The sequence below is a fragment of the Dermacentor variabilis genome, chromosome 3 (genome assembly GCF_050947875.1).
Source record: "Dermacentor variabilis isolate Ectoservices chromosome 3, ASM5094787v1, whole genome shotgun sequence".
Lineage (NCBI taxonomy): Eukaryota > Metazoa > Arthropoda > Arachnida > Ixodida > Ixodidae > Dermacentor > Dermacentor variabilis.
Window position 1 is genome coordinate 203,956,766 of NC_134570.1, and position 17,931 is coordinate 203,974,696.

General features: G+C 53.1%; 1 protein-coding gene across 1 annotated transcript in view; it reads left to right on the forward strand.

Moving 5' to 3' along the window:
* LOC142574397 (xyloside xylosyltransferase 1-like) overlaps window positions 1-17,931 on the forward strand; it is a 50,549-nt gene that overhangs the window by 25,381 nt on the left and 7,237 nt on the right. The window contains exons 3-4 of the mRNA XM_075683491.1: window positions 1,142-1,410; window positions 2,435-2,723. Of these exons, the coding sequence (XP_075539606.1) occupies window positions 1,142-1,410; window positions 2,435-2,723 (558 nt within the window). The remainder of the gene's footprint in view (window positions 1-1,141; window positions 1,411-2,434; window positions 2,724-17,931) is intronic.

Here is a 17,931-nt window from a genome sequence, read left to right on the forward strand (position 1 = left end):
AGCTGATAAAACGACTAACCTTACTTCGTATAGCTTTTAATTTGCTGTCGTAACAATGCTTCGCCTTTCGGGCGAAACTGTGACATCCTTTTATTGCGATTGCAATTACATGGACGCTCCAGGCGCATTTCTGCCGTCGCCGTTGCCGTGAGCTTCCGTATGAGTGAACGCATGTGAGGGTGAGCGGGCGAACGCGGTGCAATCTCGCGTGCGCGAGCGAAGAACGTCGCCCAGATGCGTGCCTTCGCCTGCGGCGCGCAGGCAAGGAGGTCCGGCGAGGGAGGAGGGGCGTCCTTCTCGGGCAGCTGCTAGGGCGCCTCGATGTCCTCCTCGCCCGCCGCTCCCTACAAAGCGGAGGCAACCACGGCGTCTACTACGGCGTTGGCCAGGCGAATCGCGGACGCCATAGTAGACGCCTTTGGCGGGCGCCGTGTACGGGCGCCTTGCCAGCGCTCGTGCGTCTCCAAAGCGATCTGCGACGTGGCCGAAGTGCGCGCTCGCGCGAGCCTCATCTTCAATGCCATCTGCGATGTTTGCAGAGTGCGCGTAGTGCCGGCAGCTTCGTATGCGCTCTGCTTTCAACGTTTTGTTGGCGTTGCAGCGACAGATAAACGGGTGTTAATTGGCTCACGGCTGCTGCCGCGATTGCTAACTCCAACGTTTTCACCGACAGTTTCCGGTGTCATCGAGCGAGATGTGTTCATGTTTACCTGTGCGCGCGTGACACCGTGCTGGTTAATTTAGTTAAAACACGTTGACAGGCTGGTTGGTTTGAATGCATGATAGAATGTGCAAGCGCGACTGAACAAGGACGTAGAAAGAAGAAGACACACAAAGACAGCGCTGTCTCTGTGTCTATATTTTTCTATGTCCTCGTTGAGTCGCGCTGGCGCATTCTATCACTGTTAATTCAGTTATTAAGCGTGTCTAGAAGTTTATACGGCCGATCAAACTACTATGCTTACTTCGCACAGCTATCTACTAATTTGCTATCGCAATTGGTGCTTCGCCTCTCGGGCAGAACTTCGCATTTTTTTGTTGGAAAGGCACGTTTGTTCGGCAGTGAAATGTGACCCTTTTGAAGTTGTATAGTACTCATGTGCGCTAGTGCTATTAAACACTTCATACTCGCTCAACGCAGGTAGACCTCTACAACCTGTCATCAGAGGTTCGTTACCTGAAATCCCTAAACGTCCGTAAGGGAAGCCCGCGTGGTCGCACCGGCCACCATCTGAAGCGTCGCTCCCTCTTCCCGCTGTGCGCCTCTCTACACCGATTGCTGAATGTAGAACGCGTGCTTCTCTTGGCGCCACAAGTGCAGTTCTACGCCGACGTCTCCCTGCTGTGGGAGCAGTTCGAACTGTTCCCAGCAAGCGCCGTGTTCGGCCTGGCGAGGGAGCAAAGCCCCAGGTTTGGATGACAGCCGCTAACACGGGTCACGTGCGTGTGATGTGTCCTTCTTTCATTGTAATTAAATCGGCCCGCGTCAACAGTAGGAGAGGAACGTGTGCTCGTGCAGCCATCACCCTTTGAGGGCAATCTTGTGAATGCAAAGCATTTGCAAAGAAAGAAAAAAAAAAATGTCGAAGCCTTTCGGCCCTTCAGGAAACACAAGCAGCGCCTCATAGCTTCCTCTCAATTTGTGAACGTTTGGGTTTGCTAATGTTATGCAGGAAAACTGTCAGACAGAACGAGCACGCTCAATAGCTAACTGGCTCGAATTTGTTGACAATATCTGTATTAAGGGTGCTGCAAGCGCAAGAATCGAGTCAGACTCGACAGTTGGCTATGGCTTTCAAAGATAGACATACTGTTCTGCTCTGAGTGGAAACAGAACGCATTATTATTCTCGCGGTCTGACCTCAAGAATGAGGATTCGTACCAGCATTCCTAAACTACGCAAGATTTTTGGGCGCGGTGTTAAAAACCGCATTGCGGTTTAGTTTATTGGTGCCTCTGGCGAGTGCATTTTCTGTATCGCTACATTGGTGCAGGCGTTAGCGTACGAGTCCTAGTCAGAATACCGGGCATTGTTACAGACTCTAGTGTTACTTACCCAGATCTCGTACGCTTTATATTGACCATATTTCAGCTATAGCGAGTTTATACTATATTTTGCTCAAGTATTTGCCAACATTGCGATTTTGAAAGATATTCATTTCAGTTGCGTAGACGTTTTGGAGCCAGTACACGAGTCGCATTAGTAGCGTTCACCGCCTTAATTGCCTCGGTAACTGTTACTAACGCTTACATAACTCATTGTCCTTATTAACATCCAAGGAAAACATGCAACAAGCACGCTGCCTGAATTTCCAGATGGAAATGTTGCTCTTTTCACGGCAAATATAAGAAGTGTGTGTCAATGTTTATTTAATACAGTATCGACCAACGCAGCCTTTGTTCGCCTGGTGTAATGCACGCTATCTTGCGGCAGGTACGCTCGTTCTTTGCAGCATCAAAGGGGCGCTGCTCCAAGGCAGGGCGGTTGCGGGGATCCCCCGACGGTGGGCGGCAACCCAGGCTTAAATAGCGCCGTCGCCCTGCTGGACCTGCACGCCATGCGACGGTCGCCAGAATACGACCGGTTGTACCCAACCCTCGACGACATGGCCGATACATACGGCTGGTATGGAGGGTCGCTCGCCGACAGCGACTTCTACACCATGGCCTCGTGTCGGGTACCGGCGCTTCTTCATCTGCTTCCCTGTGCCTGGAACCGGCAGGTGATAGAAGTTTGCAACTTCCAGTTTAACACAGTCGGCAGGAATATAAAAAAATGCGTCTTAGCAGAGAATTTGCCCTAATTGCGCAGGAATTTCGTTTCATAACCCAAGTCTGTTTGGTCTTGTACTAATAGCCAGGTTGCTCAACAAAATTACCACAAACAAAGAAAGAAGTTAATGACTTCTCACCATGCGTAAGAAAAGCAATTTCAAGAAAGCAACTGTGATGTTTATGTGTAGTGTTAAGGCTGCCACCGGTTAAGGGGACGGGGTTTCGGCAACCTTTAACAGTGTCTGCTTGGAGCTACAACCAGGTTGACCATTGGAGAGGGTCTGCCAGGGAAGACGAGATGTTGTAAAAAATAACACCAGAAGATCAATGCATCATTAACGGGTTAGAAGTGCGAGCCAAGACAAAAAATTATGCAAGCTCACGCACTGTGGAAATCGATGTAAGCGAAGCTTTCCGTGCTGGATGCTTTGATTGACGATAATTAGCGGTGATGTTGACGGCTAAAGTTTACTTTCTTCAATGTTTATGTTAGCACAAGAGTGGTGAGATAATGTTAAACGTTACGTTGCGTGCACCACTGCTGTTTTTCTGCGCAGTACACAGAACACGCAGGGAGCGGTTTTTGCTTGAGGGGTTGTTGTGCGCCATATTTTATAACTTCTGAGAGGGTTGAGCATTGTCATTTGCTCACATGGCACATCGCAATGCGGCAGAAGTATTGAACTTGAATCGGAGTATGGGGCTGTACGTGCCAAAACTACACTCAGATTTTCAAGCAAGATGTAGTGGCGGACTCCGGATTAATTTTGACACCGTGATGCTCTTTAATGTGTCCCAAAATGTAAGTGCACTTGCGTTCTCTATTTCGCTCCCGTCAAGATGCGGCTGCCACGATCGGGATCAAATCCACGATTTCTAGCAATTCCATAGCCGCAAAGCTAATGCGCGGCAACAGAAGTGTTGATTTGACGGTCGACCGCTTCCGTAGTGTCTCTTGGACCCTGCGGTACGCTTTAATTAATGCGACTGCTTCTGCACGCCCTGCGTAAGTTTCCCGCTTGGCATACTGGCATGGCGCTTATTTTTTAGAAATAGCAGCGACCTATTGTACCCTATCTTGAACTTAAGCTTATCCTGTTTCCCCGCTACCGCTGTCGTGTAGTAGTGGGGTTTCCTTGCCTTCTCACGTCACCTCCCCGTCTTTTATATTGGAACTTCCTCTTCTCCCTCTCCATATTCTCCTCTCTACAGTTCTGTCTGCGTCCCCTCTGGCCTGGCACGTTAGTAGAAAGGGAAGCGCTGCAGTTTCTGCAGTGCTTTTGAGGGGATCGGAGTGGACAAACTTTAATAAAATTCCTGCAGGACGCACGTCAGCGCGCAGTGGGCGTCTCCCACACAGTGACCGACAGGGAGTACCTGGCAGCCGCTGCGCGAGCCTACTGGACGGCCCATTGCTGGTCTTGTAGGAGACAGCTTCGTAGCGTCTTCTCCCACTTGTTGGAGGTAGTCAGGCGGAGCGTTTCTGCACTCCCAGAGCACGTGTGCGAGTGTCGCCGTTACGCCGCACGAGGGGCACGCATCGTCGGGGTAGACGTCCGGGTAGATGATGTGTAAGGTGGCGGGGTTTGGATAAGTATGTGTTTGTAACAAGTGTAGCGTTAGTGCCTGCGGCCTGTTTAGTTTGGATTGCGGGGGCGGAACGAGGCGTCGTCCTAAGTGTTTGGTGATTTCATTGTACGTTACTGGGGCGTCCCTGCTCGCCTCCCGCTCATCGAGACGCGGCTGCCTGGGGGTGAGGGCGCGGGTGGTAAGCGCATGCGCATCGTCGTGGGCTGTCTCGTTGAGGTTGAGGAGGGCGCCCGGGATCCGACGCAGGTGGGCCGGAAACCAGATGACGGTGTGGTGCTTGAGGGTGCTCGGATGAGCGCCGCGGAGGACGCGTAACGCCTGGTCCGAGACGACTCCTCTCTTAAACGCTTTGATGGCCGGTCTCGAGTGGCTGAATATTGAATTTCGCTTATCGTCGAACATTTCCAGGGCTATGGCCACTTGTTCCGCCACCCTCGGGGTAGCGTGTGAGTACCGTGGCGGCGTTTAGGGTCTGCTGCGAGGACGAGACCGCTACCGCGGCGAAGACTCGGTTGCATCGGTAGGCGGTGGCGTCCACAAAAGCGACGTCGTCCGCTTTCTTGTTTATGCGTTTGAGGAATTCGGTCGCCCGGGCTAGGCGCCTGCCTCGATTGTGTTCCGGATGTACGTTTCGCGGAATGGGTGCGATCGTGATCAGGTCGCGGAGCTCGCGGGGAACCGGCGTAAACTCCGTTGGATCCTGGGTGTTTGGTGGGAAGTAACCGAGCTCGCGCAAGATGTGACAGCCGGTCTTGGTCATCATCAGTCGTATCATCTGCGCTCTCTCCTGAGCCTCAGCGATCTCTTCCAGCGTATTGTGCAGCGCGAGCTCGAGGAGTCGATACGTCGGCATGGTGATCGGGAGCCCAAGGGCCCGCTTCACTACCTTTCGGGTGAGTGTATTGAGCTTGTCACGTTCCGATTGTTTCCACTTTTGCATCGCTGCGACGTAGGTAAAGTGACATAGCAAGAACGCGTGTACGACACGCAGCAGATTGTTTTCTTTGAGGCCGTGGTGACGGTTGGCCACTCTGCGTATGATTCGTATTGCGTTGTCCATCTTTGTCGTCATCTTGTGGACCGTTTGGGTGCTTGATCCGCCCGCATCGATTATCATTCCCAGTACTCGGATGGAGTCGACCCTGGGGATTGGAATACCTTGTCTGGTGCGGACGGTGATGTTGCGCTCAGTCGGGGGTTTCCACCCCTTAGGCCTTTTGCCTTGTCGCTTTGGACAGTCCAATAACAGCTCCGATTTGGCGGAGGAGCACTTGAGGCCCGTGTGGTCGAGGTAGGACTCGGCGGTTTCGGCTGCCTCCTGCAGAGCGGATTCGATAAAGCCATCCGACCCCGCGGAGCACCAGATGGTGATGCCGTCCGCGTATACCGTATGACTGAGACCTTGTATCTTCGAGTGGCGTTCGGAGAGCCTAATCATCACCGGGATGAACAGCGTCGGCGAGAGGATGGAGCCCTGGGGGATGCCACGCTGTCCGAGCTCGACTTCTTCCAACGTGAGGTCTCCGGCACGCAGCACGGCCTTGCAAAGGGTTAGGAAGGAGCAGACGAACTCGTAGAACCGGCGCCCGAGCCCCGATCCGCGATCGCCTTAAGTATCGCCGAGTGCTGCTCGATGTTATCGAACGGCTTCTCCAGGTGGAGGTGGAGTATTGCGCGGCTGTCTCACGTGGCCCCGGCGTCTATGATCTGGTGTTTCAGGAGAAGCATCGTACCCTGCGTCGAGAGCCCGGGTCGAAAGCCCACCATGTGGTGTGGAACAGTCTTGGTATTCGAGATACCGGCCGACTCTGTTGAGTAGGACATGCTCGTCCACCTTACCCACGCACGACGTGAGCGAGATGGGGCGAAGGTTATCGACGCCAGGCGCCTTGCCCGGTTTTGGAATGAGGATCGTCTGGGCTAGTTTCCCGGCGTCAGGTAACTCGCCGGGGGCCCTACACGTCATTGATGGCACCCGTGAGGTACACGACGGACGGGTCGTCTAAGTTTCGCAGGAGCTTGTTGATTATGCCATCGGGGCCCGGGGCGGAACGACCTTTAAGTTCGTGGAGAGCGCGGCGTACCTCTTCGACGGAAAATTCCGCGTCGAGGAGGGTGTTGTCGGTACCTGTGTAATCGGGATGTAGGGTCGGCGGGCCTGTGGGTATCGGCGGGTACTTATGCACAAGGGTCTTGACGACGTCATGAGGCGAAGCGGTGCCTTTGGCCTGTTGAATGACTCTGGTGAGCGAGTGGCGATGGTTTGTACTGGTGTTGTTGTCGAGCAGGTGTTTGAGGAGGTTCCAGGTCTTCCCGTTGCGAACCTGTTCATCGACCGAGTTACAGACCTCGTCCCATTGCTGTTTGGATAGGGTGCTGCAGTTATCCGTTATGGTCTTGTTCAGTTCTGCAATGCGTTTGCGGAGCCTGCGGCTGAAACGCTGGCTCTTCCATCGTATCAGTAGAGACTGTTTGGCCTCGAGCAAGTGGGTGAGGCGGCTGTCCGTCTTCACGGTTGGCATACCCGTGCTGAGTGTTTTCGTGGCCTTACCGACGTCAGCCTTGAGCTGAGCCGTCCACGTCTCGAGGTTCGGGGCAGTGTCGGGAGGGAGTCGTGAGGCGAGAGTCTTGGGGAAGTGGTCCCAGTTGACCCACGTGTACGACTTGGGCTTCGTGACGATGGAGGGTAAGTGCACGGCCAGTATGAGATGGTCGCTGCCAAGATCCTCCGCAAGATTGGACCAGCGGGCATCGGCTGTGTTCTTCACGATGTAGAGATCCGGGATGGTGTCTGTGCGTGGACGTGCTGATGCGGGTAGGGAACGCCTTGTCCGTCACTAGGGTGAGATCCAGGTCTGAGGGGAGTCACGGATAATTACAGCGGTCAAGCGGCTTATGTGGCGATGGCCAGGGAGCTCCAGAAGGCATTGTGCACATTTGACGTGGTGGGTTGAAAAGAGTTTCTCATGTCGCCTCTCCTCTCTTAGTTGCCCTATCATATACACGCTCTGAAACACCCCCCGACGCGGTATGCGCGACAGCGGCCCACAGCAGCAGCAGCAGCAGCAGTGGGAAAGCCGAAGGAAGAGGCAAAGAAACCGCTTTAAAAAAGTATAGAAACGTTCTGCGTGCGTGCATCTGGCACGCAAGGGCAGAGAAGGTGTGCCTCCACTTGGCGGCTCGCTGGTTTTCTTATGCCCTCCACCATCCAGATAACCTCGTTCTCTCTTCCTGCCTGTGTTGCAAATGGGTCGCAAGCACCAAGGGTAGCGTTGGCCTGGCGGCCTGGGGCACAACTGGAAGCATCCGAAGGTCCCGGCAAAGCATGAGTCGACTGCTAACAGAACAACTTGTTTATTCTAGCATCGCAAAAGAGCGGGCGGTCAGGTCGACCGAAGTGGAGAGACAGGAGAACACGTTACTCGACAGAAGAAATCGGAGCCTCTCTCTTGGCGTCCGGGGGCAGCTGCTTTTATACTCTCGGAGCTGAGGGCAAGAAGGAACGGCTCTGGATGGGGCGCACGTGACGGCGGGGCACGGACACGCTGAGAGACACGTTGAGACTAGAAGGTGACGCATCCGCCGGGCCGGCGCCGTTCAGACCTCCTCGCTTCACCGCTGGGGAGCTCCTCTCCCCGGCTGCCGCGCTTTGACAAGCGTGGGCACCAACATGCACACACACACACACGCACACACACGAAGACACGTGGCATTGAAACATGCCTGGACGCGCTCGGCGGGGAGGCGTTGCGGCAGCGCTGAACGGGCCAAAATGTCCGCCGCTTTGAACGAAGCCCCGGCGTCCGTTGCATCCGCGCCGGCTATACCGCGCGTCGTAGGCGAAACGTAACACCTGGTAGAGGGTCTTGTCAGTACACGTCAAATCAACCCACACAAAGGAATACGGAACGAAACCACTGCCTGGAGTAGACGGGTTGAACGTAGGTCACGTCGTGTCAACCCACTCGCAGGAAAACAGAATGGAATCACCCCCTAGCGTTGAGGCGGAGACATAGGTCAAAGGAGGCGTGGACTCCGCGATCAGCTCCGGCCATTCCATTCGCACGGAGAGCGTAACCGGAGAAAGCGGTGTGACTGCTCCTCTCGCCTCACCGTGGCACGCGCAACCCAAGGGTCGCTTTCCCCGATGCGGACAGGCGCAGAGGACGAAAACGCAGTTTTCGTAGCCTGCGTAGCTATACTTCTTTGTAGCTGCAAGAAGGAGTCGAAAGAAATTGGCTTCGTATACACTGTTCTTCTGCGTGAAAACGTACCAACAGGGTTGATGTCGCCACTGAAATCGCAGGCAGTGCCGGCCAGGCAAGCGCCGCTTGAGCCTCGGGCTAAGGTCGCCACCTCGCGGCGTGTTACGGAGTTAGCATAATTACACTTTTCCGCTGAGCTACGCGCCGAATGGGACGGCCTGAGCAACGGCGCGCCGCCGGAGCTGGTCGCGGAGGCCACAAAGGAGGGCAGCATTTGCACATGCCGCACGTAATTCCGGCGTGCTGACGGGCGTCAGTTATCGCCGATTCTGCTGGATGAGGCTTTTGTCTTGCATCATTGTTAAAACAGTCAGTGTCAAAGCCGTCGTGCAGTGCTTCTGTACAGGAGCTTCAGCTTTGCTGAGTCTGCAGAAGCGCTCATAATGATTTAGATACAGCCATAACATGTACAAAAATTCTGCATTTTACGTGCAAGAAATGTTCGAAGAAAGCAGATATTACGGAAATATTTTTTGTTTTCCACAGCAGCACTATGTCTCCCACACATCGAATTCCGTTCCGCGACAATGGTGCATTGTTGTGTCCGCTTACTAGTGCCGACTGGACGTACGCTCTTAGCTGCCTAGTAAAGTTGATCAGTGATTATGGATGCGCCGTCTGTGTTTTGTCGCTCTCAAGTACTAACAAAGATAACTTATTATATCAGTTGGTAAAATACCAACACCGAATTGGTCTACATTACCAGAACCTTTAATTTCTGCTGCTCTTCCACCAAATTGCTAGCTTTTTTTTGATGAAGCTGTGCACTATCCCCCAGTCCATACCGGACAAATATGGACGAATTGCTCTACCTCATGACAGCATATCTAGAACATTCCTCCATTATGAGTTGCCCAGGAAGGCTAGACAACTGCCACGGCAGGTGGTCAATTAACACACTTTATTGCTGACAAATCAATTTACCTACTCTTACTCAACTGCGCAACCGTTATTTGTCGCCAACAATAACGAAAAACTGCATCATGCTCGTTTGAGCCATCAAGAAAAATACATTACGCCCACGTCCTATTTTCTGTGTTAAAGGAATTCACCGACTACTACGATACTCCCTAATGGATAATTTGAGCGCAGCTATATGCGTGTTTTAATTTCGCGATATATTGGCTGGCGCGGATGATCGATCTCGTGCGGCACGTTGGAAATTGAGCCAAGTGCGGCGAGATCGCCTCGCTGATCTGGAGATCGTGAGAGCCAGCGCGTGGGTGACGCGTGGGCGCGATTCGCAGCAGCCACCTCCCAGACAAGGCGGGCTACGTTGACCCCATTTGGCAGTGATTGTCGCCGCACTACCATTTTCTTCTGACGCTGTCGCCATACCCTCCTTCGTGCCTCATGGTTCCGCTGCGCCCTCCATCCGCTTTCCTCCTCGTGTCTTTCATCCTTCGCTGCCCTCACCGTTCGCTCGGTTACGCCGAACTGTGACGCCGAGGCACGCCGACGCTTGCCACAGGAACGGGCGCCTAATAGGTGCACTTTAAAAAGTTGTACGTAAAAGACGTTAACATAAATCAGCTGTTTTGTTTTTCCGGTGGTCATTTGCGAGGTTGTGCGTCTTTCAATATGGTGCGCCGTTATTCTGGTATTTCTGCGTTGAATATGTAAATAAAGGAGCAACATTTTAATAGATATTGACGCTGTATTTGAGCAATTGAATGTCTCCGGGACCTCAGCAATGATCATATTATTTGTAGAAGCACTTCGTGACATCTATGACCCAGACTGTTCTAAGAATGATTGCTAGGCAAGAAATTTACAGTAACGTTTCACTTGGGGAATGCGCGGTAAGTGCAAGTGTGTGGGTGCTATTACGCACATGACGCTATCGGCCCTCAGTGCGCCTGAACACCTACACTTCCCGCAGCGCAGATACTATTCAACAAAGTGCTCGCGTGGGCGCGCCATACGCAGCAGCCGCCGGTACAGAACACCCCCTTGTAAATATTCGTTCACTAACTTGGTTACCAAGCACGGTGTCAGCGCACCCTGGCAAACGCGAACACATTACATTTTATTACCGCGGACACTCGCTGTCGAAACGCAGGCGTGAGAAATTGCGGCAGCAGCAGCGAGCAAAGTGACGCTTCAATGCAACACGTTGAGCATGAAACTCCCTAAAACGGAGATTGACGGCAATGGAGTGGCGGCCGTGCTACACGGCACAGTGCGAGCTTTCGACGGGCGCCGCACCGGATAGAAACGGCGCTGCTGCGCTTACTTCCGCGTGCAACTGTTCACATATACGGTCGCCGTTAAAGTAATCTATGTATATTTTTAACGCAATATGTAATAATATAAAATCACAGCGAGAAACTTTGCGGTATGTTACCGCAAGACTTTTGTTTTCCAAGCATAGCGAAGTTGCAAGCGATGCTAGCCACACTGCGCTCTTGCTTTCGTGCGTGGGCAGCGCGGGTCACGTTGTTGGGCCGGTGCGCTTCGAGTTGCGGTTCAGCTGTGTGATCGTGCGTGTCTGTGTGTTCGCGGTGAGCTGAACTGCTTCTAGATGAGTGACGAAACTCGGCTTGAACGACACGTGCGGCTCGCGTGCGTATAAAAACAAACTAAATGGCGGAACGACGTTTCCCGGTGTGGCGTGGCGATGTATTGGTTTAGAGGGTTCAGGCGCTGATGCCCTTAAAAACAAATTAAAACTTCCATTATGTGGCATGTATCCCAAGGCAAAAAAAAAAAGAATGCTAAAATTTGTAAATGAACCAGTTACGACGATTTTACTAGCGTGGTTTGCTGCGGAACTGTAGCTACCTGGGAACGAGAGTACTCCATCCAACCGTAATAGTCATTGCCGAACACCCTTCACCCAATATCCCCATTTAACTTCCTTGGCGCAAGGGAGACCGTGTGACACGGAGCGCAACTCCATTGGCGTAAAGACGAAGGAGTTCAATGGAGTTTGCGGGTGCCCGTGTGACAGGGGTATTAGACTGTGTCCTAAGGCGAATTGCTTTCAAGTTAAAGCCCGTGCGACCGGACGGGGCCGAAGTACAATGCCCGCCTCCCTCCCCTCTACCAGTACCATGCGCGCGACGGAGTACGGCGCGCTTCCGCCCTTGCGCACGTTTGATTGAGCCGCCATTGTGGGCTCACCGTCGCGCACTCTCACTCGCGCACACAATGTACGGCGCGTGAGGACGATGTTATCCCAATACGTGTGCATCGCAAACAATGCCTGCAGCAACTGTCACCGGAGGTCAACCCGGCGCGCCTCTGCCTGCCTTCGTCCTCCTCGTTTGTCTTTCCAGCCTTCGCTCAACGCTACCTACACTTTCCTTTAGTTGGCATTACTTTGCCACGCGCTCGCGCTTCTTGGTACTTTCTCCGACGCGCGATTTTCTGCACATCCGGGTGCCTTCCTTGTTCGCTTGCTTCGCGGCTTCAAACAGACACCGAAGAGCTGAGCTGTTGGGGTGGCTGAGGTTTTACGCAAAAGCGATATCTAGCTGAGTTTACATGAATGCGATAACTTGCAAATCGCATCGCATCAACTTCCTTGCGCATCTTATTCATGTAAACGGGGTTAATGCGTGTCACATTAATACGGCAGGCAGGGTTAGATTGAGACGCGTAAGTCGACTTTCACAGTGTGGGTAAACGGTGTCGCATCGCATTAGAAATTATGCGAAATTGAATTTTCTGCGGATCTGCTTCGCTCGCGAAGCTTCCGCGTGGCGTGGTGGCGGAAATGTCTGGAAGCACTTATTTGCCTTCGATGTGCGACAACGTGTGACGCCACCATCGTACCAGGGCTGATGCGCTACATGTAAACGCGGGCGCATCGCATTACTGGTGATGCGCTAGAAAATGTGGTGCGCTTCTGTCGCATTTATGTAAACGCGGTGCCTGGCGCGTACTTCCGTTGAATGCGCCTCAAATCGATGGGAGCGAGCGACAAGACAGGGTTGGAGATTGGCGGTAGCCCGTAGCACCTGTGGAAAACACTCCCTGCGCTGAGTCCAGTGCGGTGGTTACCCTACGTACCTCAGCGATAGTGAAGGAAAACACAGTGAACGAGAGTTCTAAATGTACTGTGATGCAGCAGTTATCCCGATGTTTATTACGCGTTGGAGATGCGGCGAACCGACCACGCCCAAAGCACGGATCACACAAGAGCGAGCCCCACAAGCGATAATGAAGCATATGAACACCACACGATGATGATCATGTACAGATGACAAAGTGTAGCTTATAAATGCCCCCACTAATGTCCCCTCGCGCAAGAGTGGCCATCCTGGCCGCAATTCAAAGGGGCGGTGAACGCCTCGTGAAAGGCTTCATACGGGAACAGTGGACAACCTCAGCAGCGCGGTCACTTGGAACAATAACTGGTGCCACGCGATAGTTAACCGGAGAGGTCTGCTCCAAGATTTTGTAGGGGTCGATGAACCGAAGCTGAAACTTGTCACACAAGCCAGGAGCACGAACTGTTGTCCAGAGTAGTACTTCCTCGCCAGGGCGGAAGCACACAACGCGGTGAGAGGCGTCGTAATGCTGCTTGCGGTCCTGTTGCCGTGCTTCGGTGTTGATGCGGGCGAGCTGGCGACAACGCAGAACGCGGGGCACATATTCTTCACAGGAGGATGGGCATCGATCGATAGTAGGCGCGAAGAAAGAGACGTCAAGGCAGGAAGAGGGCGAACGACCATAAACAAGGTAAAGCGGTGAGTAACCGATCCTGCGTTGAACGGCGGTATTGTACGCAAAAGTCACGAATGGCAAAATTGCGTCCCAGTTTCTGTGATCTGGCTCGATGTACATAGCTAGCATGTCGGACAGCGTGCGATGAAATCGCTCTGTTATGCCGTTTGTTTGCGGATGGTAACTGGAGGTAGTCTTGTGGGTGGTTCTGGAGGCTCTGAGTTCTTCGTGTACTAGTTGCGAGAGGAATGCTTTACCACGGTCGCTCAGGAGGACGCGAGGAGCACCGTGACGCCGAATTAAGGCTTGAAGTACGAAAGCAGCAACTTCAGACGCTGAGGCAGAACTCACACAAGTTGTTTCGGCGTAAAGTGTCAAGTGGTCAACGGCTGTCACAATCCATCGTTTACCGGTGAGATTCACAGGAAGAGGACCGTACAGGTCAATTCCAACGACTTCAAATGGTTGCGACGGACACGGAACCGGTTGCAGTTGTCCGCTTGTAGCTGACGTAGGAAGCTTTCGACGCTGACATAAGGCGCAGGAAGCCACAAACCTCGCTACCCTGGTGGACAAGCCAGGCCAGTAGAAGCGACCTTTGATGCGGTCATAGGTTTTCTGGAAACCAAGGTGACCAGCAGTCATGTCGTCGTGAGAAGCCTGCAGGACATGAGCACGCAGAGAGCGTGGCAGGACAGGAACCCAGTGTTGACCGTCAGGGTGGTAGACATGACGGTACAGGACGCAGTTGTCAATCTTAAATTGCGTCAGCTGTCGACGGAGGCGGGCGTTAGGCGCGCGCGAAGCTCCTTGAAGGTGGTCTATGATGCGCCGATAGTAAGAGTCTGCAAGTTGCTGAGATTGGAAGAATCTGTTGTCGTGTGTAGGCATCTCCTCTACAGTGGCTAACGAGAAAGCATGTGAAGAGGATTCGTGCGAAAGCTTGTCACGGATGGTAGTTGGAGGTCCATTGCATGGTGTCATAGGATGCGGACAGCGAGAAAGCGCGTCCGCATCCAGGTGTTTTTTTCCGCACTTGTAGGTAATAGTAAAGTCGTGTTCTTGCAGACGAAGGATCCACCGACCAAGTCATCCAGACAAGTTCTTCAGCGTCGAAAGCCAGCATAATGCATGATGGTCTGTAACTATGGTGAAATGGCGGCCGTGAAGATAAGGTCGAAACTTCTGCACAGACCAAACGATAGCTAGGCATTTCTGCTCCGTGATGGTGTAATTTTTTTCGGCGCTTGTGAGAACGCGACTTGGGTACGCGACGACCCTCTCACCTAAAGTGTCGTCTCGCTGCAGGCGAATGCCACCAACGCCGTGACCACTAGCATCCGTATGCCGGAGGGTAGGAGCAGCTTCATCAAAATGGCGAAGTACTGGTTCAGATGTGAGAGCGCGCTTCAGATGGGCGAACGCTGATTCACATTCGGGAGACCACACAAAGGGAACATTAGAACCCAGTAATTGGTGCAGAGGTGACGCTATTGAGGCGAAGTCTCGTATGAATCGGCGAAAATAGAAAACGAGGCCTAAGAAACTGCGCAATTCTTTGGTCTTTTCGGGACGAGAGAAGTGCCGAACTGCCGAAACCTTGTCAGGATCTGGACGAATGCCGTCTTTGCTCACAATGTGACCTAATACCTTGATCGTCTTGCTCGCAAAATGGCATTTCTTGGTGTTTAGCTGAAGTCCAGCGTTGGCAAGGCACGTGAGAACTTCATCCAGACGTTTCAGGTGCTGAGAGAAGGTTGACGAGAAAACAGCAATATCGTCCAGATAGCACAAGCAAGTCTTCCATTTCAGGCCACGAAGAACGGTGTCAATCATGCGCTCGAACGTTGCGGGCACATTGCAGAGGCCGAAAGGCATGACATTAAACTCATAGAGCCCATCTGGTGTCGAAAACGCTGTTTTCTCTTTATCGTGCTCATGCATAGGTATCTGCCAGTAGCCGGAACGCAGATCGAGACTGGAGAAGTACTGGGCACACTGCAGGGAATCCAAGACATCGTCTATTCGCGGCATAGGGTATGCGTCCTTGCGTGTGATCTTGTTAAGTGCTCGGTAGTCGATACAAAATCGAACAGAACCGTCTTTTTTACGAACAAAAACAACGGGGGATGACCAAGGGCTAGCAGAGGGGCGTACTATGTTCCGTTGAAGCATGTCGGTGACGTTCTCGACAATGGCTTTCCTCTCGGCTAGCCATACGCGATACGGTCTACGGCGCACGATAGATGTGCCATCTGTCTCTATCCGATGCGTTGTAATCGAAGTTTTTCCCAACGAAGATGAATGCGCGTCAAACGAAGCTTCATGTTTTTGGAGCAAAGCAAGCAACTGTTGTGACTGCAAATGTGTCAGGTCGGAACTGATGACAGCTGCAAGAGCTGAAGCAGATGCGGCCTGTCCAGTACAAGGAATTTCAGAGGAAGCTGCTTTAAAGGAAACAACAGAGATAGACTCCGATTCAGTGGCGCAAGCCAATGTAGTGCCTTTAGGGATGAGAATCTTTTCGAATGTCGGGCTTGTAGCGCCGAGAAGTGCAGAGCCATGATCAAACCGAACCGGCCCTGATGCAAAGGCTATCCCTCTTGCAAGACAGCGTGCAGACGGTAATACGAGCACGTCGCTGCAGTCAATGACATCAGACGCGATAGTAACAATGCTTTGATGGCGAGGTGGTAGCGAGGTATCTTCTGCAGCAAGCAAGTGAAGTGGTGCGTCAGCTGCATGAAGTGAACAGGTCGTGTCGGTCATGTGGAGAACGCGTTGCCCGCTGCAGATGGAGGCGGAGGCTGTGGAAAGAAAATCCCATCCCAATATGAGCTGCTGGGCACGCGAACTTAGCACTGCAAATTGCACGTAATGCAGAAGTCCGTCAATGGAAATACGAGCAGTGCACATGGCGGTAGGTCGAATGGCGGCCCCTTGAGCGGCGAGTAGCGTAGGTCCATCATAGGGGGTCGTAACTTTCTGGAGGCGCGAACACAATGCACGGGGAATGAGTGAAACACTAGCACCAGTGACTATCAAAGCTTCGACTTGTACACCTTCTGCTGCAACCAATATCATATTGCACGGACGTGATGGAGGAATTTCTGTACTGTCGTTCGATGCAGCTTTTCCTCCAAAAACTGCATAATTCAGTTTTCCGGACGACGCTCGACGAATTGAGAAGCAGGTCGAAGTGGGGACGTAGAGCAGCGAAGGGGTGACGGCGAGCGGCGTCTCGGAGGACGATACGTCGGAACCGTCTCGGATGCTGCAGTAGGTGATGGAGAGCGGCCGCGCGGTGGAGCATAAGGACGGCGTTGGTCATGCAGGCTCCCTAGACGTTGGAATGTAGCTCGGGGCGAAAAGTCATCCCGTTCGTATGCGTCATATCCGCGACGGTCGTCTTGCGGGCGCTTGCGACAAGAACGCGCTATATGGCCACGATAGCCGCAGAAGTAGCAGATGGGACGAGGACGATGCCACTGCGGATAGCTGGTTTGGGTAGGTGCGCTGGTAGTCATGGAAGCCACGTGGGCCAGGCGTTGGTTTTTGAGGCATCAGTGGAACGATGACTGGAGTAACGGCGGCTACTTGTGCGTACGTTGGTGTGGCCCGAGGGGTTAGAGGGTCCGTGTACGCTGCACCTGCCATGGACGCCAATTCCTCCTTGACAACGCCTCACAGATTGGTATCCGATACATGAGAAGGCATAGGCCCTGCGGCGAAGCCAAGATACTGTAGCAACGATCCGCGCAATAATTCGTGAAAAATTATTGCGCGGATCGTTGCTCGTAACGTGGGGTCGTCGGCGGTAGTGGTTGCAGTGGAGTCTGGCTGCAACCGTACTCATTCGAGTTCGTCGAGGCGCAGGCAAGTAGCGACGATATCAGCGACGGTAGCGGGGTTCTTGATGGCTAAGGCATTGAAAGCGACAGCTCCGATGCCTTTGAACATATGGCGAACCCTGTCTGATTCGGTCATGGCCGTGTTCACGCGTCGACAAAGAGCAAGCACATCCTCGATGTACGAGTATAAGATTCCCCGAGTTGTTGCTTGCGAGTGTCGAGCGTCTTTTTTGCGAGCGCGGAACGAACAGCCGGTGCGCCGAAGATTTGGCGGAGCTGCTGTTTGAAAGCACTCCAGTTCATGAAATGAACCTCATGGTTGAAAAACCAAATCTTCGCTGCTCCGGTGAGATAAAAGGCGACGTGACGTAGCTTGGACGCGTCGTCCCAACGGTTAGCCGAACTCACTCGGTCGTAGTCGTCCTACCAATCCTCGACGTCTTCACCGCGAAGTCCAGCAAATAGATGGGGATCACGCTGGTGCCCACTGGTAATCCAATACGGAGAGGCTGGGGTAGCCGAGGCCGAAATGGTTGAAGTAGAACTGCCCGTTGGCTCGTCCTGCGACATTCTGGCGAACAGCTGGCACAATCGGCGACCTGATCGAAGCTCCAGGAGTTTCAGCGGGGAGTCGAGGACGGAGGACCGTAAAGCACACTCCACCACTTGTGATGCAGCAGTTATCCCGACGTTTATTACGCGTCGGAGATGCGGTGAACCGACCACGCCCAAAGCACGGATTATACAAGAGCGAGCCCCACAAGTGATGAAGAAGA